Source organism: Triticum aestivum, chromosome 1D (assembly GCF_018294505.1).
Source record: "Triticum aestivum cultivar Chinese Spring chromosome 1D, IWGSC CS RefSeq v2.1, whole genome shotgun sequence".
Classification (NCBI taxonomy): Eukaryota; Viridiplantae; Streptophyta; class Magnoliopsida; order Poales; family Poaceae; genus Triticum; species Triticum aestivum.
This window is the reverse complement of record NC_057796.1, coordinates 104,439,336-104,463,998: the sequence shown is the minus strand read 5'-3', so window position 1 is coordinate 104,463,998 and position 24,663 is coordinate 104,439,336. Positions and strand designations below refer to the sequence as shown.

Genomic DNA, 24,663 nt, shown 5'->3' with positions numbered 1-24,663 from the left:
TTTTTTGGAATATATGTCAATTTTGGGATAGAAATCCAATGTCCGGATAGAAATCATGTCCAAATTTCAGCCCAATCGGAGTTACGGATCTCCGTGATTTTAAGAAACGGTGAAAGGGCAGAATCAGGGAACGCAGAAACAGAAGGAAACAAAGAGAGAGAGATCCAATCTCAGAGGGGCTCTCGCCCCTCCACTGCAATGGAAGCCATGGACCAGAGGGGAAACCCTTCTCCCATCTAGGGGGAAGGTCAAGGAAGAAGAAGAAGAAGGGGGGCTCTCTCCCCCTCTCTCCCGGTGGTGCCGGAACGCCGCCGGGGCCATCGTCGCGACAACGATCTACACCAACACCTCCGTCATCTTCACCAACACCTTCATCACCTTCCCCCATCTATCCACAGTGGTCCACTCTCTCGCAACCCGATGCACCTTCTACTTGAACATGGTGCTTTATGCTTCATATTATTATCCAATGATGTGTTGCCATCCTATGATGTCTGAGTAGATTTTCGTTGTCCTATCGGTAATTGGTGAATTGCTATGATTGGTTTAATTTGCTTGTGGTTATGTTGTTGTCCTTTGGTGCCCATCATATGAGCGCGCACGTGGATCACACAGGGTTAGTTGTATGTTGATAGGACTATGTATTGGAGGGCAAGAGTGACAGAAGCTTCAACCTAGCATAGAAATTGATGCATACGGGATTGAAGGGGGACCAATATATCTTAATGCTATGGTTGGGTTTTACCTTAATGAACATTAGTAGTTGCGGATGCTTGCTAATAGTTCTAATCATAAATGCATAGAATTCCAAGTCAGGGATGACATGCTAGCAGTGGCCTCTCCCACATAAAACTTGCTATCGGTCTAGTAAAGTAGTCAATTGCTTAGGGACAATTTCGCAACTCCTACCACCACTTTTCCATACTCGCTATACTAACTTTATTGCTTCTTTACCTAAAACAGCCCCTAGTTTTTATTTACGTGCTCTTTATATTCTTCCAAACCTATCCCACAACACCTACAAAGTACTTCTAGTTTCATACTTGTTCTAGGTAAAGCGAACGTCAAGCGTGCGTAGAGTTGTATCGGTGGTCGATAGAACTTGAGGGAATATTTGTTCTACCTTTAGCTCCTCGTTGGGTTCGACACTCTTACTTATCGAAAGAGGCTACAATTGATCCCCTATACTTGTGGGTTATCATGCTTCCACTTACATACTCGCCTCTCCCTGGTGGCAATCTCTCGACCCAGAACTCACGCTGGCCATGGCAGACGCAAGGGAACGATGATGAATGACTTGTTTGTTTTTGTGGATGAGGAGTTGAGGAGGAATGTGCAGTCATCTTGGAGTAGTAGTATTTATAACCGAATACTAATACGATTCATGAGTGGGAAACCGTTTAGGTTTTGATCAGTGTGAACAGGTTTGCAATTAAATATAGCGTGGTAGTAATTTGGAATGTGACGAGACGCAAGCTCAAAATTTATTGACGGTTCTATAATTTCTAAGTGCGGCACTATTCCCGGATGGCGTAACGTGGGCACGCTTTCTCGGCTGCGTACGTGGCATTTGCACCATAGGGTGCACTGCAATAGGCAATGTCAGCACACGTCTTGTTCCAACAACCGTGCGCGCTCGTTATTACCATCGTGCATGCTTCTTTTAGTTAGAATGTGTGCCTGTCTAGCACACACACGTTAATCTGTCTATCTGTTTCTGTTTGTTGTGGCTAATCGCAAACAGTTCATCCGTGTGAAGTGTATGCCATCAATCACAGACAATTTGATCTGGCTGACCGTTTCTGTTATGTTGCCTAATTGCAAACAGTTAATCCTTCTGAAGCGTATGCCCGCAATCGCACACACCTTTATCTAGTTGCCCGTTTCTGTTGTTCTTCCTCATCACAAACAGTTAATCCGAGTGAACCGTATACCGTATATTGCACACGCCTTCATCTGGCTGCCCGTTTCTGTTCTTCTTCCTCATCGCAAACAGTTCATTGAACTGAACCGTATGCCCTGCATCGCACACGCAACTAAAATCAGAACAGTGTTTGATGCATCTGTCATTGCAAACGTTTGGCACCTTTTCTGACGGTTTCTACATCACCGTTTGCGATTAATGCATAGCACACAGTTTCGTCAAAGGATCTCTAATCGTAGTGTCGCATTAGCAGTATCCTGCAGTAGTGTCTGGGCAGAAAAAATCTCCAAAAAGTTTCGCTGCGTTTGAACTCCGTTTGATATGCATATTCTATGAAGTAAAAAACAAACAAAAAACAGCAACTGACACTAAGCACTATGTCAATAGGTTAGTCCCAAAAAGATATAAAGTTGCTATAAAATGAATATAAAACATCCAAAATGATAATATAACAGCATGGAACAATAAAAAATTATAGATACGTTGGAGACGTATCAATTCTATTCTCGCGCACAAGTTTCTTAAAACCCTAGATGATGCAAGGAATTAACAAATTTGCCCTTAAACTGCTGGAAGAAAAGCAAATCCACTACATAATTCTTCTACAAATGATTAGCGTTCAGACATGTTCATTTTATTATGACTAAACTTGCTAAGCCAAAGCTTTTGTTCGCTCCATATTCTATAAAAACTATGAACGCTAGCATGGCACATAACACACCAAGAGGCAACAAAACAGAGCAAGCGTGTCGGGGGTGAAGAAGGAAGGTTCATCAATGCCCATTTTAGGGTTTTGAATTGCGACACCGATATTAGAGCCAAAAATACGGAGTTCAGGCGTCACAATGTCGATGATCTCGTGTAACAAAATAAATATGTTTCAAACTCGGTTTCCCGCGCACAAATTCATTAAGTATTCTAGATGATGCAAGGAATTTAGCAATCCACCCCTAGTCTCTCAAAAGAAAAGCAAATCCACCACCATCGTACGAATAGTTAATGTTCAAACATATTCATCTTATGCCTAAACTTGCCAACCCAAAGCTTTATTAGCGCCAATAATATAGCCATGTTTCTATACTACACTGGTATTTTTAGAAAGATGCAAAGTGCAATGTGCTATCTTTGTCGGAATCAGTTTACTACATTTTAAATTCATGTTTGGTTTCATGTGTCCAAATTTTGTCGGAACTCCAGCACCCAATTTGACCATGTTTCCGCACTCATTCATGCTTTCCCTGTATATTGGCACCGGTAAATACATTTCAAATTCTATTCTCGCGCATAAGTTTCTTGAAAACCCTAGATGATGCAAGGAATCAACAAATCTGCCCTTAAAGTGTTGGAAGAAAAGCAAATCCACTTCATAATTCTTCTATAGATGATTAGCGTTCAGACATGTTCATTTTATGACTAAAATTGCTAAGCCAAAGCTTTTGTTTGCTCCATATTCTGTAAAAACTATGAAAACTAGCATGGCACATAAGACACCAAGAGGCAACAAAAATGGAGCAAGCATGTTGGGGATGGAGAAGGAAGGTTTATCAATGCCCATTTTAGGGTTTTGACTTGTGACACTGATACTAAAGCCAAAAATACAGAGTTCAAGCATCACAATGTTGATGTTCTCATGTAATAAAATAAATACGTTTCAAACTCGGTTTCCGCGCACAAATTCATTAAGTGTTCTAGATGATGCAAGGAGTTTAGCAATCCACCCCTAGTCTCTCAAAAGAAAAGCAAATCCACCACCATCATATGAATAGTTAACGTTCAAACATATTCATTTTATGCCTAAACTTGCCAACCCAAAGCTTTATTCGCGCCATAATTTAGCGCCACCAATATAGCCATGTTTTCATACTACATGGGTATTTTTAGAAAGATGGAAAGTGCAGTGCTATCTTTGTGAGGATCAGTTTACTACGTTTCAAATTCGTGTTTGGTTCCATGGTTCCAAATTCTGTCAGAATTCCAGCGCCCAATCTGACTATGTTTTCATACTCGTTCACACTTTTCCTGTATATTGCAACCAGTGAGTACATTTCAAATTCTATCCTCGCACAAAAGTTTCTTAAAAACCCTAGATGATGCAAGGAATCAGCAAATCTGCCCTTAAACTGTTGGAAGAAAAGCAAATCCACTACATAATTCTTCTACAAATGATTAGCGTCGAGGCATTTTCATTTTATGACTAAACTTGCTAAGCCAAAGCCTTTGTTCGCTCCATATTCTGTAAAAACTATGAAAGCTATCATGGCACATAACACGCCAAGAGGCAACAAAAATGGAGCAAGCATGCCGGGGATGGAGAAGGAAGGTTTATCAATGCCCATTTTAGGGTTTTGACTTGTGACACTGATACTAAAGCCAAAAATACGGAGTTCAAGCGTCACAATGTTGATGTTCTCGTGTAATAAAATAAATACGTTTCAAACTCGGTTTCCGCGCACAAATTCATTAAGTGTTCTAGATGATGCAAGGAATTTACCAATCCACCCCTAGTCTATCAAAAGAAAAGCAAATCCACCACCATGGTATGAATAGTTAATGTACAAACATATTCATTTTATGCCTAAACTTGCCAGCCCAAAGCTTTATTCGCGCCATAATTTCGCGCCACGAATATAGCCATGGTTTTATACTACACCGGTATTTTTAGAAAGATGCAAAGTGCAATGTGCTATCTTTGTGAGGATCAATTTACTACATTTCAAATTCGTGTTTGATTCCATGGTTCCAAATTCTGTCGAAATTCCAGCGCCCAATCTGATTATGTTTTCGTACTCGTTCACACTTTTCCTGTATATTGCAACCGGTGAATACATTTCAAATTCTATTCTCACGCACAAGTTTCTTAAAAACCCTAGATGATGCAAGGAATCAACAAATCTGCCCTTAAACTGTTGGAAGAAAAGCAAATCCACTGCATAATTCTTCTACAAATGATTAGCGCCGAGACAATGACTAAACTTGCTAAGCCAAAGCCTTTGTTCGCTCCATATTCTGTAAAAACTATGAAAGCTAGCATACACATAACACACCAAGAGGCAAACAAAATGGAGGAAACCTGTCGGAGATGGAGAAGGAAGGTTCATCAATGCCCATTTTAGGGTTTTGACTTGCGACACTGATACTAAAGCCAAAAATACGGAGTTCAAGCGTCACAATGTTGATGTTCTCGATTAATAAAATAAATACGTTTCAAACTCGGTTTCTGCGCACAAATTCATTAAGTGTTCTAGATGATGCAAGGAATTTAGCAATCCACCCCTAGTCTCTCAAAAGAAAAGCAAATCCACCACCATCATACGAATAGTTAACGTTCAAACATATTCATTTTATGCCTAAACTTGCCAACCCAAAGCTTTATTCGCGCCATAATTTCGCGCCACGAATATAGCCATGTTTTTATACTACACTGGTATTTTTTAGAAAGATGCAAAGTGCAATGTGCTATCTTTGTCTGGATAAGTTTACTACATTTCAAATTCGTGTTTAGTTCCATGGTTCCAAATTCTGTCGAAATTCCAGCGCCCAATCTAACTATGTTTCCGTACTCATTCACACTTTTCCTGTATATTGCAACCGGTGAATACATTTCAAATTCTATTCTCGCGCACAAGTTTCTTAAAAACCCTAGATGATGCAAGGAATCAGCAAATATGCCCTTAAACTGTTGGAAGAAAAGCAAATCCTGTGCATAATTCTTCTACAAATGATTAGCGTCGAGACATTTTCATTTTATGACTAAACTTGCTAAGTCAAAGCCTTTTGTTCGCTCCATATTCTGTAAAAACTATGAAAGATAGCATGACACATAACACACCAGGAGGCAACAAAATGGAGCAAACCTGTCGGGATGGAAAAGGAAGGTTCATTAATGCCCATTTTAAGGTTTTGACTTGCGACACTGACACTAAAGCCAAAAATACGAAGTTCAAGCGTCACAATGTTGATGCTCTCTTGTAAACAAATAAATACGTTTCGAACTTGGTTTCGTGCGCACAAATTCATTAAGTATTCTATAGATGATGCAAGGAATTTACCGATCCACCCCTTATAGTCTCTCAAAAGAAAAGCAAATCCACCACCATGATAAACGTTCAAACATATTCGTTTTACGCCTAAACTTGCCAACCCAAAGCTTTATTCGCGTCACAAATGTAGCCATGTTTTTATACTACACTGGTATTTTCAGAAAAATGCAAAGTGCAATGTGCAATCTTTGTCAGAATCAGTTTACTACGTTTTTCAAAAAAAATTTTTTACTACGGGTTGTAGTATAATATAAGGTGGTGTTTATTTTTTCATTTATCAAATTCCACTAGTTTTATAAAAGCTTTATGGCGGCTGATAAACGTTTCCCTTAAAAAGGCCCGCTACAAGAGTATATATAATATACACACCCCTGGATCCTGGTCCAATTCATCAAATCCAAATCTCAGAAAAGAAAAAGCGAGACAGAGTAGTACTCTGCCCCTCGGTCAGCACGAGGCCAGGCCGTGCGCCTCCTCTCCCAGACTCCCTCGCTCCAACGCAGCCCGCGCGGGCGCGCCCCGCCGCCTCTCCCGTCGGCGACCGCGGTCAGCCGGCCGGAGCCGGACGGACGAAGCCGCCCCTCCCGTCGGCCGCCGCCGCGTGCAGCGCTCCGCTCCAGGTTCGTGTTCGGGTAATCCTCCTGACTGACCTCTGCAGCGCCCCGCTCCAGGTTCGTGTTCGGGTAATCCTCCTGACTGACCTCTGCAGTGCCCCCTGTCCGACTCCTCTCTCTCTCAGTCTTCTTTGATCCCCCGTCTGCCATTTGGACCGAGGAAGAAGGCGCAGTGACGTCAGGGAATCAGGCCGCTTCTCCCGGTGGACTGCCCAAAAACACCCCCGGTTGTGGCGGCTCTCTCGCCCGCCCGCCCGCAAATTCCAAAAGGCCCAAACCCCCAGGTAGGTGGAGCGCGGCGCCCGAACCCCGAGACGGCTAGAAATATTCTTCCTTACCTTTCCGCAGGTGTTCGTCCGACTCTGAACCGGTTAGGATTCAGAGAGAGATTCTCTTTAGTTTAGCGTTCTCCGTGCCGCCCTCCTCCTCTTCGTCTCCGTGCCGCCCTCCCCCTTCGCTCTCCCTCGCACGCAGATTGCTGGCGCCGGCGGCGTTGGCAAGCGAGGCGCCGCCGCCACCTTCTGCCGCTCCTGGGATTCGACTAGGGGCGGGTTGATTCCGTCCTCTGCAGGTGAGGCGCCCCGGCTCTGCCTCTCCGTGGAGGGTTTTTCCTCGTAGGCTATTTTGTTTTCTGTCGTGGACTTCGATCCTGTATTTTTTTTTCCTATAAACCCTCTTCGGATCAAACGAGCCGTGCTGTCAAATTCCTGTGAATTGGTTTCCTGTGTCCAAATTCCGTAGGAATTCCAGCGTCCAATCTGACCACATTCTCGTACTAATTCACGTTTCTCCTGTAAATTGGTACTGGTTGTCAGTTCGTGCCGATGGCCCGTTTGCTCCGGTTTTGCTATCAACTGTCCGATTTGATACGAGTGCCTGGGATTGAGATGCGATTCCTGTTTCCGTAGCAATGCCTGTAGCAGTTTGCTGTTCCATCAAACTATTTCTTCCTGTATCAATGATTTAGATTAGATTCTGTTCCTTTTCGTGTGTCATCATCTACTTCTGTCAGTACATGACATTTTCTATGTGTTCGTTCTGCAGGATGGAGGAGCCAAATGCTGAAATGGGAATGCCAACCGGGGAGCTGAAAGGCATCACATTCTATCTCATGACCAATACAGAGATGGTAAGCTTTTGCTTTTTGCCCCCGCAAAGAGGAATATACTTAAAGCTGATGTGCATTTACAGGAAAAGTCAAGCAGCGCGAGCATTGTAGAACCATCTGATGTCAGTAGTGCCAAGTTGGGACTACCAAATGGGGCACCACAGTGTGAGACTTGCGGAGCGCAGAGTGTGCGTGAATGTGATGGTGAGTAATATTAAGCATTCAGCATCAAATTTATGTGGTTGTTCCTAATCCAAAATAAATTGACGTGTCCAAATTTTAGGTCATTCTGGCGTGATTAAGCTGCCGGCAACTGTGTTCAACCCGCATCTATTCGAGGAAGTTGTTCAGTTACTGAATCAGATATGTCCTGGCTGCCACACTCCAAAGCAGAACAGAGATTCAAAGGTTTGTAATAGCCAGATTAACCTAGTTCATCCTGATTTACCAATTTATTCTCTTTAATATTTTAAGGGTGTCATACCTTATGGGCCATAGCGCCTCTGGACAATAATGTCCTTGTTCAAAAACTCTCATTGTTGATCTGCTGAACTAATGTCATGGTGTTAAGTCCTGCATACAAAATAAAAGTCCATAAAACAAATATCGGTACTGCTGTCATAGCTAGTGCATCTTTTCCCATGCCTAACGTATCTTTAAACAAACTTCTGCAATGTGGAAACCAAGCTTTATACTGATTACTAACATTTTATTTGTTTGAACGTTTGGAATTTGTGAGACAAGATATTTACATTTCAAAAGCACATCAGAAGATATGTAGGCATTGCAACACATAATATAGAAACTATGCATGCAGAAGCATCTCTCGTTTTTGGTATATCGGGTTGGTTCATATTTATTCCTCTAACATGTTGATTTTTGTTGTCGAAGAGGTCGGATGGGGCAACAAGTCAAGCAACTTGCAAGTATTGCTCAGTAAGTGCATGTTCAACGTTTGGGCCTGTAATTCTGCCCTATCATATTAAACCTTGACCCTTTTTTGCTGAACAGAAGGATGGCACTAAACAATACCCCGATGTAATCTTTAAGACACTGACAAGCCCAAGAATAACACTGTCCAAGGCTAAACTTCTACGGGACCATAACGTTATGGACAAAATTTCGCTTACTGCAGAAGTTGCTGACAGAGTGACTGATTCAGCTGAAGTTCTTCCCCTGGACTATTGGGATTTCGTACCTCATCACCACCCCCCTCAATCAAATATGACCAAGATATTATTGTCTCCATACCAAGTAAGTACTCCCTCCGATCCATATTAATTGTCACAGCTTTAGTACTCCCTCCGATCCATATTAATTGTTGCAGAGTATTTGCTATTCAGTAACATTAGTCCGTTCTGTGTTGGCTTGCAGAGCAGATTTGGTTTTGCTGCAGCATCTTTCCTGTTTCTTCTTTTGAGAAAAATGTTCTATATTATTGGATGACAATTCATCAACTTTGTCCCTGCCATATTTTTCTCAAAGCGTCAAGTGTATGGAATTATAAGACAATTTAAAGGGGATTTTGGGTTGCTTGTGTTGTTTTGAATATTTTATAACATGCACAAAACAAAACACAACAAACATTATGTGATCCAGAAATATGATATATCATTATTATTATCTGGCAAAATAGTTTTGCATGAACATTAAGGCAATACACTTGGTCCACGATGATGCATTACCAACTCTCTGCATAAAAGTGGATGCAGAATGTCCTCATAGGGTGTAAATTGACTCATCCACTTTTCAGTGAAATTATAATGCACCTCTAGTTTTGTTCAGTGGACGATGTGTGGATGAAAAACATAATTAAGTGATAAGGGAAACTGGGCCAATGCTATTTTCTCAAAGCTTCTTTTGAAAGGTGGTATGCATATTCTTGTAGGCCACTGCACTGGTATTGCTATGCTGCAGCGTATTTCTTTCAAAAGTAAATGGCAAGCAACCGACCATATAATTTTAAAATATTTCTTATGGTTAAAACCTTATTTCCTTTATCGTATTTGCAGGTCTCTCACATATTGGAACAACTTGATCCTAAGCTATTTAGCCGGTTTGCTTCAAGGCCGGAGCTAATTTTCCTGTCGTGTTTGCCGGTGACTCCTAACTTCCATCGCGTGGCGGAGTTGCCCTATGGGTTTTCAGATGGCCCTCGCCTAGCTTATGTAAGTGCTAGACCTCTCTGGTGAACTTCATACCAAAGATTATTTTCTGTATCATCCCTTCAACGTTTTCTAACAATTTTCCCCTTAAATGCTTTTGTTAAATGCAACCAAATCCTCTGTATGGTGTAAGGACTTACATCTGATAGTGAGTCAACAATAAATCATGTAATCAACGAGAGAACCTAGGCTAGTCTTCCTACATCTAACTAAATGATTCGTCACTATTCTGTCTAATATACTCTTACACAATTCTGTTGCCAAAACAAGGCAGTATTCTCTCTGGTTTCCTTATAGGTTTCTTGAGCATGCTTGTTTTATTGTGGTCTGATGCACATACTTGGTGCATATCTGGGCTGTGTTGGTGTCGTAATTATGGACTTATATGTTTTTTCATTCCATGTTTGGACTTAGGATGACCTGACAAAAGCTTACAAGAGGACGGTTGATGTCGGTAGGAAACTTGATGACTTGCGTCAGCATCCACAGTTCAGTGTTCTTGCAAGTTCACTTGTCACAAGCCGAGTTGTGGAGTGCCTCAAATTGTCAAAGGCAAGGGAGCTGATATCTTGTTTTATTGCAGTATTGATGTTGCATGATTATATGTCTTTCTATTGCAATATCCGCATAGCATGATCCACATTATCCAGATATGAATTTCCCTATTTTTGTCAGTTTTACTAAAATTATACACTGTCAGAGCCTCCCTTGCAGTTTTCCGGTCAAGTTCTCATGTCGTATTGTCAGATATGTAGATACTCAATAAAAAACAATTAAACCAAAGTCTGTACTTCATAACCTCAACCCCACACACACTTGTGCGCGCAACACTTCTCTGTCGTAATCCAGTAAAAAGACATGTTAGCTTATTTTGATGCGGCTCTTAAAAGCATCATAACAGTCCTTTTAATATGGTTAGATTAGGTGTGTTTTATTTGAAGCAGCTCTTGTTTATTTTGTTCCCACTCACACATATGGAGTTATGCATTTGACAGTATTAGTTGGTTCCCATTTTTGTCCATCCCTTTTCCATTAATTGCTTTCCATCTCCAAACATGCACTCAGTAGTTGACTTGCACCATATGATATTCAAATTGTTCTGGCACTTACCTGATTGTAGTGGAGAATAGTGCATACACCAATCTTCCACCTTGATATGTTGCCCTCTGTAAACAGATTAAACACAGCCGACAAAACATAGCTGTTTCATCTAGTCCCCTCTAAGTTTAATTCGGTTAATTTCGAAGGATGAGTATCGGGTTCAGTGAATGAAAAGCTGTTTGTTTTTGTTATTATTCAAAACAAAGAATTATCAATATGTAGTTTGAGGTAGCATTGTGATTACTGCTTATGTCATATGCTTTCACTTGCTTGTTAACATTTTTATTTATTTGCAGTTACACTCTAAAAAGACAGATAAGGAATCATCAACAGACACACATGGAATGAAATGGTTGAAGGATGCCATTCTCAGCAAACGGTCTGATAATGCTTTTCGGGGTACTATGGTCGGTGATCCGAAGATTAGATTGCATGAAATTGGCATCCCTGTGGATTTAGCTTCGAACTTGGTTGTTTCTGAGCATGTTAACTCCTACAACTTTGACAACATAAATTTGAAGTGCAACTGTTACCTTCTTGCCAATGAAAAACTAGTCATTAAGCGTAGTGGAAAGACAATTATTGTTCGGAAGCCAAATCAGCTGGTAATTGGTGACACTGTGCACAGGCTGTTGCAGGATGGTGATCTTATTCTTATCAATAGGCCACCGTCAATACATCAACACTCCCTTATTGGACTCTCTGCAAAATTACTCCCAGTTCAGTCGGTACTTTCAATCAACCCACTCTGTTGTGCACCACTCGCGGGAGATTTTGATGGGGACTGTTTGCATGGATATGTCCCACAGTCCATACAGTCAAGAGTTGAGCTTGGGGAGCTAGTTAGTTTGAGCCACCAACTATTGAACGCGCAAGATGGGCGAAGTTTGGTGTCATTAACACATGACTCTCTAGCTGCAGCATATCTGTTAACAAGCTCAGAGGTTTTACTAAAGAAAACTGAAGTTCAGCAATTTCAAATGTTATTATGCCATCCACTCTCGCCGACACCAGGGCCAGCAATAATGAAATCTATACACTCTCATGGTCCACTGTGGACCGGTAAGCAGTTGTTCAGCATGCTGCTTCCATCTGATATGAGTTTCAGCATTGAGCCTAAGGTACACATCGTAGACGGTGAAGTTCTTGCCTGCCCATCTGAATCTTTTTGGCTGCAGAATAGCATATCTGGCCTTTTTTCCGTCATGTTCAAACAATATGGCGACAAGGCTCTTGAGTTACTCTCTTCTGCTCAGGATGTACTATGTGAGTTTTTAACCATGAGAGGTTTAAGTGTCAGTCTTTCGGATATCTATCTGTTCCCGGACCATGACTCGAGGAGAAAACTAGCTGATGGAGTTAATCTGGCATTGGATGATGCTGAAGAGGCTTTTTGTATTAAACAGATATTGCTAAGTCCAGATTCCATACCGATTCTGAAATGTTATGACGACTGTGCTGATTTATCACAATCTTATGAACAGTCCAATTTCATTCAGAGCAATCTGCCAATTATAAAATCTTCAATCATGGCGTTTAAGAGTGTATTCAGTGATCTTCAGAAGATGGTTCAACAGCACACAGCCAAAAATAATTCAATGATGATGATGACTAATGCAGGAAGTAAGGGTAGCATGTTGAAGTTTGTGCAACAAACTGCATGCGTCGGTCTTCAACTTCCAGCAAGCAGATTCCCCTTTAGAATTCCGTCGGAACTCTCATGTGCCAGCTGGAATAGACATAAATCTGAGGGCACGGGTGAATGCTTGGGAGGCCAAAACTTGTATGCTGTGATCAGGAATTCCTTTGCTGGTGGTTTAAATCCATTGGAGTGTCTTCTTCATTCGATATCTGGCAGAGCAAACTTCTTCAGTGAGAATGCAGATGTTCCTGGGACTTTAACAAGAAAACTAATGTATCACCTGAGGGATTTATATGTTGCTTATGATGGGACTGTTAGAAGTTCTTACGGGCAGCAGATAATGCAGTTCACTTATGATACTGCTGAAGACATGTGCAGTGATCGCGATGTGGAAGGTGAACTCGGTGCCCCTGTTGGTTCGTGGGCTGCTTGTTCCATTTCAGAAGCTGCATATGGAGCTTTGGATCACCCAGTGAACAGCTTGGAGGAATCTCCTCTCATGAATTTGCAGGTTACACTCTTTTACTATATTGTTTCACGGCCAATGATTATTGTGATGTCTCTTTTCTTTCTTCTGATACTACTTTAACATTAATTTCAGGATGTATTGAAGTGCCAGAAGGGTGGTACTTCTATGGATCATGTTGGTTTGCTTTTCCTGTCAAAGAATCTAAAAAAATATAGATATGGTTTGGAGTATGCATCGCTAGAAGTTAAGGATCATCTCGAGCCAGTGAACTTCTCTGATTTGGTTGACACCGTCATGATCCTGTCAGTACATTTGAATCATCTTTTTCCTATCACTTTACGTTGAAGTACTTTTTAATTAATTAATATTTTTTGCATTTTGTTTTGCAGATATGGGGGATGTGGTATAGAGTCAACAAAAGGAAGCCCATGGATTACTCATTTTCATCTAAGCCAGGTCTTATTCTTTCGAAGTAACCACACTTCCTATTTTATAAGGGTCATTAAGCTGATGTCTTAAATAAATATTTAAACTTGTACGTACATGCAGGAAATGATGACGAAAAAAAGATTGGGACTAACACTTGTTGTGGAAGAGCTTACAGAACAATACAATGCCAAAAGAGACAAGTTAAACTTCCCTAAAGTTTATATTTCAAAGGGGTAAGTTCAGAAACTATTTGGTTCCCATGAAAAAATTGTTCGAGTTAAAATTAGTATTTATATGTCTCTCTGTTTCTTTTTGTCTAACCACTAATTTGGTGTGCCAACTGCTTCCATGTTCTCGCTAGCGTGAAAATGAAGATACAGTATATGCCCTGTTAATATACTCAACTCTCCTTTCTGCCCTCGCTCTCAGTGTGGTAATTATCACTAACATTCATGGCAACATATAAGTTAGATTCTGTTGATGTTTACCAATCAGGGGATAAACATTTTGGTGTGTACTCCCTCCGTCCTTTAAAGAGTGTACCTCCAACTTTGCTGGAAAGTCAAACTTTTTTATGTTTGACCATATTTGTACAATAATACATCAATATTTATGCCATCAAATTAGTAGCATTAGGTTTATGATAAAATATACTTTTATCATGTACTTATTTGGTTTCATAAACATTGATATATTTTTGCACAAACTCGGTCAAAATTTGAGATAGTTTGACCCTCCAACAATGTTGGAAGTACACTCTTTGAAGGACGGAGGGAGTATGCTACAAAGTAATTGTATTTCAGCGGCATCAGTTTATAGTGTGTGCTTCATTTCTTTGTCGAAATGATGTCATGAAGGGTAAATACCGCTGGGAAGATGGTCAGGCGGCTGTTTGGGAGAGGGATTAGATTAGGGATTGCGAGGATGAAGTAGCGACATATAGGTCGTAATTCTTCTTGCTTGATCATTCATCTCAAGGTCTCAAGGGGTCAAGTAACAACCCAAGCTAGGCAACAAACTGAACATCTTGTCCCTAGTTGGTGTAAGGCTTGACTTAAGGGATATCTTCTCCTTAATTGATTACTAATTCCTAGTTAATAATACTATTCCCAAACTTAAAGATAACACAATTATATCCCTTAGTTGGAGTCAGCTAGGGCCGTCCGTACCTAGCATTTGGGTGACCAACCCACACGACAGTGTCAACCTAGCAACCTTTTTTCTCTCCAAATACTAGATTTTAATCTATTCATCATATAGTATTGGTCTTTTCTGGAACACCTATAAAGTTTGCGTCATTTCGTTAAGGAAAACAATAGCTGTTCATGGTAGCAATTGAACTATTCAAGATACAATGCTGTTATCCATTGATGGATTACCTCACATCAATGTTAGACCAAACCAGCAACAATAAATGAGTTATCATTCTTATTTTGGAGAATTTGACATCTTGATATAGTTAAAATTACCACAACAAAATACTACCTCTGTACCAAAATATAAGATGTTTTTGTAGACTAAACTAGCCTACAAAAACGTCTTATATTTTGATACGGAGGGAGTAGATATTTTGTATTAGAGGAGCAACTATATAGTACAAGAGACTTGGAATACAAGGAAGGAAATCTAGACTAATACAGACACCTAGACCAATACTAATACTACTAAACAGTTTTTATCTAAAAATTTACATTGTAGTTAAATCCAACTATTGCATTGCCTGCCCAAGTGATATATACACATCAATATTTCAACAAACACGTCAGGCATTAGATGTGAGGTGAATTGTAGGCTATGAAGTGCTTATGTATGTTATACATTATGCGAATGCCTACTTTACTTTTTCTCTTTGAGCTTCTGCAATATATATTTTGACATGTAATACTTCTACCCTGCAGCAAATGTTCTGCTGACCATGAGTGCGGTAACAGGCAGACTTGTTGCATCACTGTGGTAACACAGGATGATTCAAACTCTATGTCTCAATTGGACACTATCAAGAAAAGGGTGATTCCAAACCTCCTGGCCTTACTAGTGAAAGGTAATTATGGTTCGATAGATTTTCCGAAACATGTTTTCTATATTGTGCTAAGGAACTCCTTACTTTACTAGATCGAGTTGTAGAACATATAATTTTATTTTTCTAAGTTTCATGGTACAAAGGTAAAGTTGTTTTCGCTGCAACTTGTATGATTCAGTCTTCTGATGTTCTCATAAATTTGAGGACCCGTTATGTGACTTCTATGTTTCAAATACCACATACTAACTTGATTCCTTCAGTACAGAACATGTGGATTATATTTGATGCACAATACTTCTTTTCCTTTGCAGGATTTTTGGAATTTAAGAAAGTTGAGATCCAGTGTCAAGAGGACAGTGAACTTGTTGTGAAAGTTGTTATGTCTGAGGAGCATTGCAAGAGTGTGAAGTTTTGGGCTACTCTACAAAAGTCTTGCATAGCAATTATGGAGTTGATTGACTGGGAGCGGAGCCGGCCAGGGAGCGTATATGATATTTTCTGCTCATATGGCATAGACTCAGCATGGAAATACTTTGTTGAAGTATATATTTTCTTCTCTTTGTTTTGATTTTCACTTCTCTAAACATTTGGGTCAAACTGTTTTGAAGCCTGATTGCCAATGATAATTTCTTCTATAGCATTTGATGTTTCCTCATTCCTTGTGCAGTCTTTAAGATCAAAAACTGATGATATTGGAAGGAATATTCGCCGCGAACACTTGCTGGTCGTGGCAAATTGCCTGTCTGTAAGTGGGCAGTTCCATGGACTAAGCAGTCAAGGTTTGAAGCAACAACGGACTCGATTATCAATCTCATCTCCATTTTCTGAAGCTTGTTTTTCTGTGAGTAATTTAGGCTCCTCCTTTACTACAAGATTTTCCTTTTTAAAGTGCGGTGAACAAATTCTTATTTGATGTCATGTTCTGCAGAGGCCTGCACATACTTTTATAAATGCTGCAAAGCAGTCTTCAGTGGACAATCTCTGTGGTACTGTAGATGCAATGGCCTGGGGCAAGGAGCCTTCTACTGGGACATCAGGTCCTTTCAAGATTATTTATTCTGGGAAGGTGAGTATTGTAACTACTGTCAAATTTAGGCGCATGCTTTTTTAGAGGCATTTCATTGTACTCCCAAAAATGAAAAAAGTAAAAGCAAATTGAGGCCTTCATATACAACTGCCCTCTACTCCACTGCTATAGATTCATGCATTTAGTTTTCGAGAGCATAGTGCCAGATATATTTTCCCAGATACCTGTCTGTGATCAGGCTGTGGGATGCTTGAACTGTCTGTCTCGTGACGTTGGGATTATTTTGTAACCAGTGAGTTAATCTTGGCCAAGTGATAAATGGATAAAAATACGCTTTCTCCTTACTGTACTCGATGCATATACATATGTTTAATTCAATGCTAACATTTAACTTTTTCTGCAGGCGCATGCACCCATACCAAATGAGAACATCTATGACTTCCTAAATAGCCCTGAAGTTCGGCAAGCGCCGGGTGAAGCTTTCTTGAACGGTAGCACCATATCTGTGGAGCAAGATTTTCTTGTTGCTACAGTTGGTATATGGGACAACATTATTGATATGCGCACTTGCTTGCAGAACATGCTACGAGAGTAATGCCCCCATCACTATCCATGGAATTGTATTGTGCATAGTAGTTTTATCCCATTTGAAGTTTTATCTTCATTACATTCCTATATGATACCATGTTTTACTTGCATGAAGGTACCAATTAAATGAATGTGTTGTGGAGCTAGATAAATCACGTGTAATCGAGGCCCTGAGATTTCATCCCAGAGGGCGTGAAAAGATTGGTGCTGGAATAAAAGATATAAAGGTAATATAAATGCGTTTCTGTTTTCCTCATAGCTTCGTCATTCTACAATTCTACTGATATGAATGTAGCTAACTATAGATGACTGTATTAATAGGAATCCTATTGTTTCCCAAAATAATAGGATTGATTTTCTTGCATCTTTGTGTGCATCTGTTTTTCATCATTTGGTATATGTGCTAATATTCTCGGTGCTGACATGCGAATGTGCTAATGAGCTGTCCCCTTAATGTGAAAAGGATTGTGTTCATTTAATCCCATCTTAAGATTGCTACTCTTACCAGCTTTCGTAGCATTGTTGTGTTCCCAAGGTTGCATGAACAACAATCCTTTCCCTCTGTTCATATTGTTCAATCTGACGGTATCTATTGTGTTACATCCCTGTTTTGGTACCTATGCTTGTTGTAGATATCATAGCCAACTATTTTGCAGTGCATTATGGTTACTCTTGAATTCTAGCATATTGTTACCCTGAGATGATGTGATGTGTGCTCCTCGCAGATTGGACATCATCCTAGTCACCCAGGAACAAGGTGCTTCATTATGGTACGGGACGACGGTACCACTGAGGACTTTTCTTACAAGAAATGTGTCCAGGCTGCCGCGGATTCTATCTCGCCTGAGCTCGGACGTTATGTAGAGAGGATACTACGGAACAGAGCAGTTTCGTCATAATGTTTAGCAGAGGCCAGGGGTCCATCCTCCTTTTCGAAAAAAAGAGTAGCACTGTTGCCATTTCATCTAGTTCAGTTCAGACCATAGGTAGAGAGCATCTGATGTTTTGTCGACAAGGAGCTGTCGAACAGAAGAAGTGGACGATGATCAGTTATCCTAGAGAAGAGTGAACTGCTGATTGGCGAAGATGCCGTGCTTCTTCGCCACCCTTCTGGTAGGAAATGAACATGTCTTGTAGGGCGATGCCATTCTTTTGTTGTACAACCCTTCCTTCTCCTTGGCATTAGCATCTGGATATGTTGGAAGGAAACTCCATCGTGAACCCTGTTTGTATGTAGAAATTTTGGGTGCTCATTTTATCCACTTTTCAGAAATTTTCTTGCCATGGTTCCGGCACTTGTTAAGAGGTTACGGTGAGGTTTCTTGGTGCAGCTAAATCTTGGCTCCCATAGTTTTTATGGTGAGGTTTTTCTCCATGACGTTTGTTACAAGGAGAGATGATGATCGGCAATGCTGGGCAAAGGGGAGAAGGCCAGCGCGGCCCAAGGGCAAGGACAACTTCTAGGGAGGCGACGAGAATGAGCTACTACGATCGGCCGTGCTGCTTGCCATTGGGAGCAAACGGGGAGGGGGGTTCCATGAGGAGCGCACAACCGGGGTCTTCGTCCTTCTCTAAAAAAAATGAGGAGCGCGCAAGGGGAGCAACTTGTGAAGGCCACAGCAGGGGAAGGAGGAACTAAAGGGCGGCTAACTAATTAGAGATACAAAACTCGTTTTCCGGAACACAATTAAAATGCTAAAATAATAAGGGCCATTCGTCGAGCAGTTCTCAAGTCGAACTTCGCCTTCAACCCCACCCAGCTTCCCTCCCTCCGTCCCCTTCTCCCTTGCTGACGTGGAGGGACACTGTCAGGAGAAACCCGAGCAATGCCGACGGCAACGGGGCCTCTCCTGGACGTGGCTCTCCCCCGGCAGCGGCATATGGTATCGGTCGGCTTTCTTGGCGGCGAAGCACGACGAAGATCTGATGGCGGCCCTGCTCGGTGGCGGTGGGGCGGGTTCCGTCCGATGGTGTTGCCGCGGCCGCCAAAGTAGCTGGATGCCAAGAGCACTCTTATTTCTCGGCAAAGGGTTCGCATCTTTATCCGTCAATACGAGACGAGCTATTCCTACGAACTATGAGAAAATAAATACGAGATATGGATATATAGAGCCCGGATTCCCCTTTTGATGGCTTAAATAGCGACTAAGCACATTTCGATTTAGCGGGTAGCGATTTGGCTGCTCCTATCCCAAAGATAAGAATATGACGGATCCCACAAGGCAACACGGTGTCCATCGCACCAGGGACCAAAAGGCAAAGTGGTAGTTCAGAGCGGAAGGGGCGGCCCCACCTTCTTTTCTAATTGAAATCCGTTGTGCATGCCCATCCTCCTTCTGTTTATCGCTTTGTGGGCGAGCCTCGTGCTTCTTCTTCGCAAGGTGATCCTCCCTTGACCACTCCCGATCACCTGTGGGGCTTGGTATGTGGTTGCCAGTAGGCATGGTGATGCCGGGTCACAGTGGCTTCTGGGCACCGTGGTGGTGCTAGCGGCAACAATGTTAGCTCGGCATGGTGGTGCCAGCCGTTCTAGCGGTGGTGCTGGCCGGGCGTGATGACGCGGTGATGTGGTGGCGATGGACTGAAGCAACATGGGCGGTGTTGCCCATTCCGGCAGGCAAGGATGTAGGGGTGGGTCCATGCCGATGGAAGTCTTGTCCTTCTATGTCAGTGCCAGTGGTGATGACACCCGTGGGTGTCGTTCTCCCTTCTTGGAGGTATCACTGTGGTGTGTCGGCATCTCGCTTTCTCTCACCCGGTTTGTTTTCTCCGAGTGAAAGCCTAGGTTCGGATCCGGAATGACGATGGTTGCGCCCTTGGCGTCGTTTCTCTGTTTGGAGCATCGTATTTGGACACATGGCTTGGAGGTTCTATCTTGCGTTCCTATGGTGCTCGCTACTTTTATGGATTGTTCTCTAGGGTCTAGGGGCGCTATGTACGCCGTTGCGGGTGAGTCCTAGATGATGACTTTCTCGTAGTTGTCTGGGTCCCATCACCCACGTGCCGACTCTTTTAGGCCTTCAAGGGGTGGTTGGTGCGTCGGCAAGATTAGTTCTTTTGGAGTTGTTGCTCTTTGAAGATGGCCGGTGTTGGTTGAGATGCGGCTTTGATGGCCAGTTTAGGACATGATCTTGTGCATTGTGGTTGTAATGTGTGCATTCGAGTTGGAGAGGAGTTTACTTCTCACCAGGTGTGGTGGGAGTTTGTCTGTAATTCTTGTATTTTACATCTATCCTCTGTAAAGCTATGGCACACATTTTGCATGCTTTAGAAAAAAAATTCTAAAATAAGTAAGCACCTAGGGAACAACTACCTTGGAAAAACGATTTTCCTAACATTGGACTGAAATCCAGCAGCCATCACCATATCTTCCTCCTCCAATCTACTCTCCTCCTGCGGCGATCCGTGTTGTTCCCGCCTCCGGCGAGGTCTCGATAAGCCATTGATGGCATCCTTGTGTCGAGCTTTGTTGTTGTTTAATCCGAGAGGCAGACAAAACGAAAAGCACATCCACCCCCTCGTGCGCGTCGGCGGCTAGCCACGTCGCATTGGTATTCATGGGAGGTTAGGATACCACCATCCTCTTAACCATCAAACCACTAGTTGATTCTCTGACTAATCCGATTTCTATTCTCAGGTAATTGAGAAATAGCAAACCCACCAAAATAAACATTTATTCCGAAACAAACATCACATAAGTAAATATTGTCCTGTCATAGTGATTTGTAAATAAATACTAGCAACCAAAATTTCCATATTGTAGCATCATATACCCGATGTATATATGTATGTATACATATATCAAACTCATGTATACATATTTACACCATTACGTAAGTACTCCAGTACGCACTCACGCAAGTTCACAACAATTAACGAATAAACCAATACCATTCCCACCCGTATAATTAACCCCTACGTACGTATTTCATACTTCTCCAAAACACCGAAAGAGAAAGAAAGAAAAAATAACCCCCCAAATCGAAAAAATACACAATTTGTATACGTACGCGGGTACCTATACTGGTATGCGTGTACATGTATCTGTTCTGCTCGACACGACCTAGTAGTAGAAATGAATAAATAATCAAGAGTCTTTGGTGTGCTCCAGCACGTCGACCATGAGCTGCATCGCCTTCACCTGCACCTGCAGCCGCACGATGTAGTCGGCGGCGCGGAACAGGAGCTCGTCCACGCCGTCGTCCTCCACCTCGTCGTTGCTGCGGTGATCGCCGCCGCTAGGGACGAGCCGCCTCAGCGCTTCCATCTTCCTCCTGATCGCCTCCACGCAGCGCCGCCGCCCGGCCGTTGTCCTCGTCGCCTTCCTGCCGCTCCTTCTCTTGGTATTCCTCGGCGACGACTTAGGGGCCACGGCGGAGTATGCCAGCCCGCTCCTCGCCGTCGTCGTGGTGGTGGCGGCGTTGCAGTAGATGCTGGCGTGTGCAACCATGGCGGATCTCGATCGATCGCGACGGCTACTACTTGGAATGAGAGATAGACGCACAGAGGCAAGTGCGTACGTAGAGTGGCTAGAGGAGATGGATCGATGAGGGAGATAATGCAGCTGGTGGCTGAGTATGCATGTGTTGGAACATGGCGAAAGGGGTGCCATATATAGGAGAGGAGGGGCCGCGTTGGAGCTGCTAGGTTGGAAGGGGTGAGATATGTGGGGGAATTAGGTGTCAGAGCATAAAGAACCCATGTTGTGTCCTGTGATTAAGCATGCACATGCATCAAGCATAGCTAGATCATATACGTATATTTATGTGGATCATATATTCATATCCTACTTTATTTATGTGATGCTAGTGAGAGAGTAGGGGTGGAAGCATGTTGGCATGCATGGGAGGTATTGCTTGAGGGAGAGGGCATGCATGTTCCTCCTAACTCAAGGCCACATGCCACCGCATGATATCTTAAACAACAAACATTTCTGATCTTCTCGTCCATCCAAACACAGGCGTGACACCTCTCATACACCACCAACCAACCATGCATGCACTCCCTTTTAATCTCCTCATCAGAACACCCTGTACCCCTCCCTCCACTGCATGATCCTCCTCAAGGCGCCACTACCATGCATATGCATGCATGTATGCATGTGTGATGTGTCAAGGGCCCACATGCACCACACCACTCTAACCCCCTGCCACCTCAGCAAAAGTGCATGCAGCACAGAAAAGTCTCCTGCGTCATGTGCACACATACATAGTTTGCTAAGCACGATATATACTACATGTAATACATCTCCATCCTCCCTATGTTAACTATACTTAAGCACTGGTTGAGATAATGTCATAATAATGTGCCACCATGTTCCCCTCTGGGGAGCTGATCATGGTATGCACCATTGTGCTTATTTAACTAATTGGGCTAATCAAATTCGCTGCACATGCAGACCATCTCCATGATTTGGGGGCCTGATTTCCTGACATGTTCTCCTCTTTTGACATATATTCTTGGGTACGGTAACGTGCACGACACCCATGATCTTGATTCGCGCGACGATTGGAATGTTCCGCTAACACGTGTCAATATTGCCAACTGTTGTCTGCTGGCAACATAGGGCTCCTTGTGCTGCCGGCACATGTATCGGTAGGCGATGACGTCGATCGACACCTTATATATTTACCGATGTGCCACTGACACGTGTTGATTGTGCCAGCTGTCGATACATCGACCAACGATCAATTGACGGGTTAGCGCAATTTGCGGGATAAGAATTAGTGCTTAATTGCCATGAGCAGTACGTTGTGCACTTTCTAGGAAGATTCCTAGAGAGATCATGGAGCAGTATAGTCTACTACTTCCTCCGTTTCAAAATAGATGACTCAACTTTGTACAAAATTTATAAAGTTGGGTCATCTATTTGGAACGGAGGGAGTAGTTAATTGTGTCAATGCATTCAAGTATGGCGGCAGCTGAGCATCGATGACTAGGTTCGGTCGGTTGATAGTTAATGTTAGGCATCTGATTAAGGTTAACCGGACTGCACATGGATAAGTCAAACATACAACACAACCAAGGTCTATTATCTATGTATAAACAATATACTATTATGTTGTGATGTGAAAAAATGGAGTTCAGTTTGTGCTGGTACGATGGTACGTACACTGTATAATAACAGTTATATGAGCAAGAGGTATATTAATAAGCCTGCCATAGCTCTCTGTAAACCCTTTTCGCAAACAAACAAAAAAACTCTCCGTAAACCCACAACCCGCTTGAGAACTCTGCTGCTGTGCAAAAGAAGAAGAAGAAACTTGATAACTCATTGTTCCATTACCTTGATTCAATGAGTTCATAAAGTTTTTTTTTTTGTTATGGTTGTGTGTGTGATTAGTTACATTACAATATTTCTTGAGTAATATTTAAAAGATGAGGTGATATCGGCGGGAGTCACAGAATTTGCGCTCGATGTTCAGTTTGATGCTAGAACTTTAAAAATGCGGGATTGTAGTCGCTTAACTTGACTCAAGCGTGCACATACGGTCACAAAATGCGTATGCAAGCATACCCGTGTTTATGGCCCACCTATCGGTGAGTGACTGCACATATTTTTGCACAAAACTCCATTGTATTTCTTTTATTCGCATAAAAGTCAACATCGGTGACGCATTTTTGCATAAAAACCCCTCATGATTTTTTTATGTGCAGAAAAGCAAACCACCCAAAATTAACATGAAAAATGGGTGAGGCGGGTATGCAACTCGCTGTTGGGGAACGTAGCATACAATTTCAAAAAATTTCCTACGATCACGCAAGATCTATCTAGGAGTTGCATAGCAACAAGACGGGGAGAGTGTGTCCACGTACCCTCGTAGACCGAAAATGAAAGCTTATGTTAACGCGGTTGATGTAGTCGAACGTCTTCACGGTCTAACCGATCCAAGTACCGAACGTACGACACCTCCGTGTTCAGCACACGTTCAGCTCGATGACGCCCCTCGAACTCTTGATCCAGTAGAGGGTCAATGGAGAGTTCCGTCAGCACGACGGCGTGGTGACGGTGATGGTGATATGATCCGCGCAGGGCTTCGCCTAAGAACTACGACGCTATGACCGGAGGAGTAAACTGTGGAGGGGGGCACCGCACACGGCTAAGAGAATTCTTGGTGTGCCTTTGGGGTGCCCCCCGCCCCCGTATATAAAGAAGGCGAGGAGGAGGAGGCTGGGCAAGGGACGCGCGCCATGGGGGAGTCCTACTTGGACTCCTAGTCCAAGTAGGATTCGCCCCCCCTTTTCCTTTCTCCACCGGAGGGAAAAGGAAGGAGAGGGAGAGGGAAAGGGGGGCGCCGCCCCCTCCCCCTAGTCCAATTCGGACTGCCATGGGGGGGCGCGACCACCCCTTGCGGCCCTCCTCTCTCTCCACTAAGGCCCACTAAGGCCCAATATTTCCCCCGGGAGGTTCCGGTAACCCCTCGGTACTCCGGTAAAATATCTGAATCACTCGGAACCATTCCGATGTCCGAATATAACCTTCCAATATATGAATCTTTACCTCTCGACCATTTCGAGACTCCTCGTCATGTCCGT

General features: G+C 42.6%; 2 protein-coding genes across 6 annotated transcripts; one reads left to right on the top strand and one right to left on the bottom strand.

Annotated features, from left to right (window-relative positions):
• Positions 1–6,360: 6,360 nt before the first annotated feature.
• On the top strand, positions 6,361–18,411 carry LOC123180590 (DNA-directed RNA polymerase IV subunit 1). Of its 5 annotated transcripts, XM_044592669.1 has the most exons (20): positions 6,361–6,584; positions 7,623–7,707; positions 7,770–7,890; positions 7,970–8,094; positions 8,578–8,622; positions 8,698–8,940; positions 9,699–9,854; positions 10,266–10,403; positions 11,249–13,105; positions 13,196–13,365; positions 13,453–13,519; positions 13,613–13,725; positions 15,391–15,533; positions 15,824–16,053; positions 16,180–16,353; positions 16,441–16,578; positions 16,943–17,130; positions 17,243–17,354; positions 17,853–18,029; positions 18,073–18,411. In XM_044592669.1, the coding sequence occupies exons 2-19, from the start codon at positions 7,624–7,626 to the stop codon at positions 18,024–18,026; spliced, it is 4,278 nt and encodes a 1,425-aa protein (XP_044448604.1). In that variant the 5' UTR covers positions 6,361–6,584; position 7,623; the 3' UTR covers positions 18,027–18,029; positions 18,073–18,411. The 5 variants fall into 5 exon arrangements, with proteins under 5 accessions (XP_044448604.1, XP_044448600.1, XP_044448601.1 ...); XM_044592665.1 differs by having other exon boundaries at positions 17,853–18,411; XM_044592666.1 differs by having other exon boundaries at positions 6,363–6,596; positions 17,853–18,411.
• A 2,486-nt stretch (positions 18,412–20,897) lies between these two features.
• LOC123166352 (transcription factor bHLH149-like) lies at positions 20,898–21,818 on the bottom strand. Its single transcript, XM_044584141.1, has one exon. The coding sequence runs from the start codon at positions 21,737–21,739 to the stop codon at positions 21,215–21,217; it is 525 nt and encodes a 174-aa protein (XP_044440076.1). The 5' UTR covers positions 21,740–21,818; the 3' UTR covers positions 20,898–21,214.
• Positions 21,819–24,663: the final 2,845 nt, after the last annotated feature.

What these genes read in the sequence shown, in the direction of transcription:
- LOC123180590 (XM_044592669.1), top strand. Translation starts at nt 7,624, where the DNA reads ATGGAGGAGCCAAATGCTGAAATGGGAATGCCAACCGGGGAGCTGAAA. An exon ending in AAAGTTTATATTTCAAAGGG is followed by an intron (nt 13,726 to 15,390) that starts GTAAGTTCAGAA and finishes TCTACCCTGCAG; the next exon opens with CAAATGTTCTGCTGACCATG. An exon ending in CATGGAAATACTTTGTTGAA is followed by an intron (nt 16,054 to 16,179) that starts GTATATATTTTC and finishes TTCCTTGTGCAG; the next exon opens with TCTTTAAGATCAAAAACTGA.
- LOC123166352 (XM_044584141.1), bottom strand. Translation starts at nt 21,739, where the DNA reads ATGGCACCCCTTTCGCCATGTTCCAACACATGCATACTCAGCCACCAG.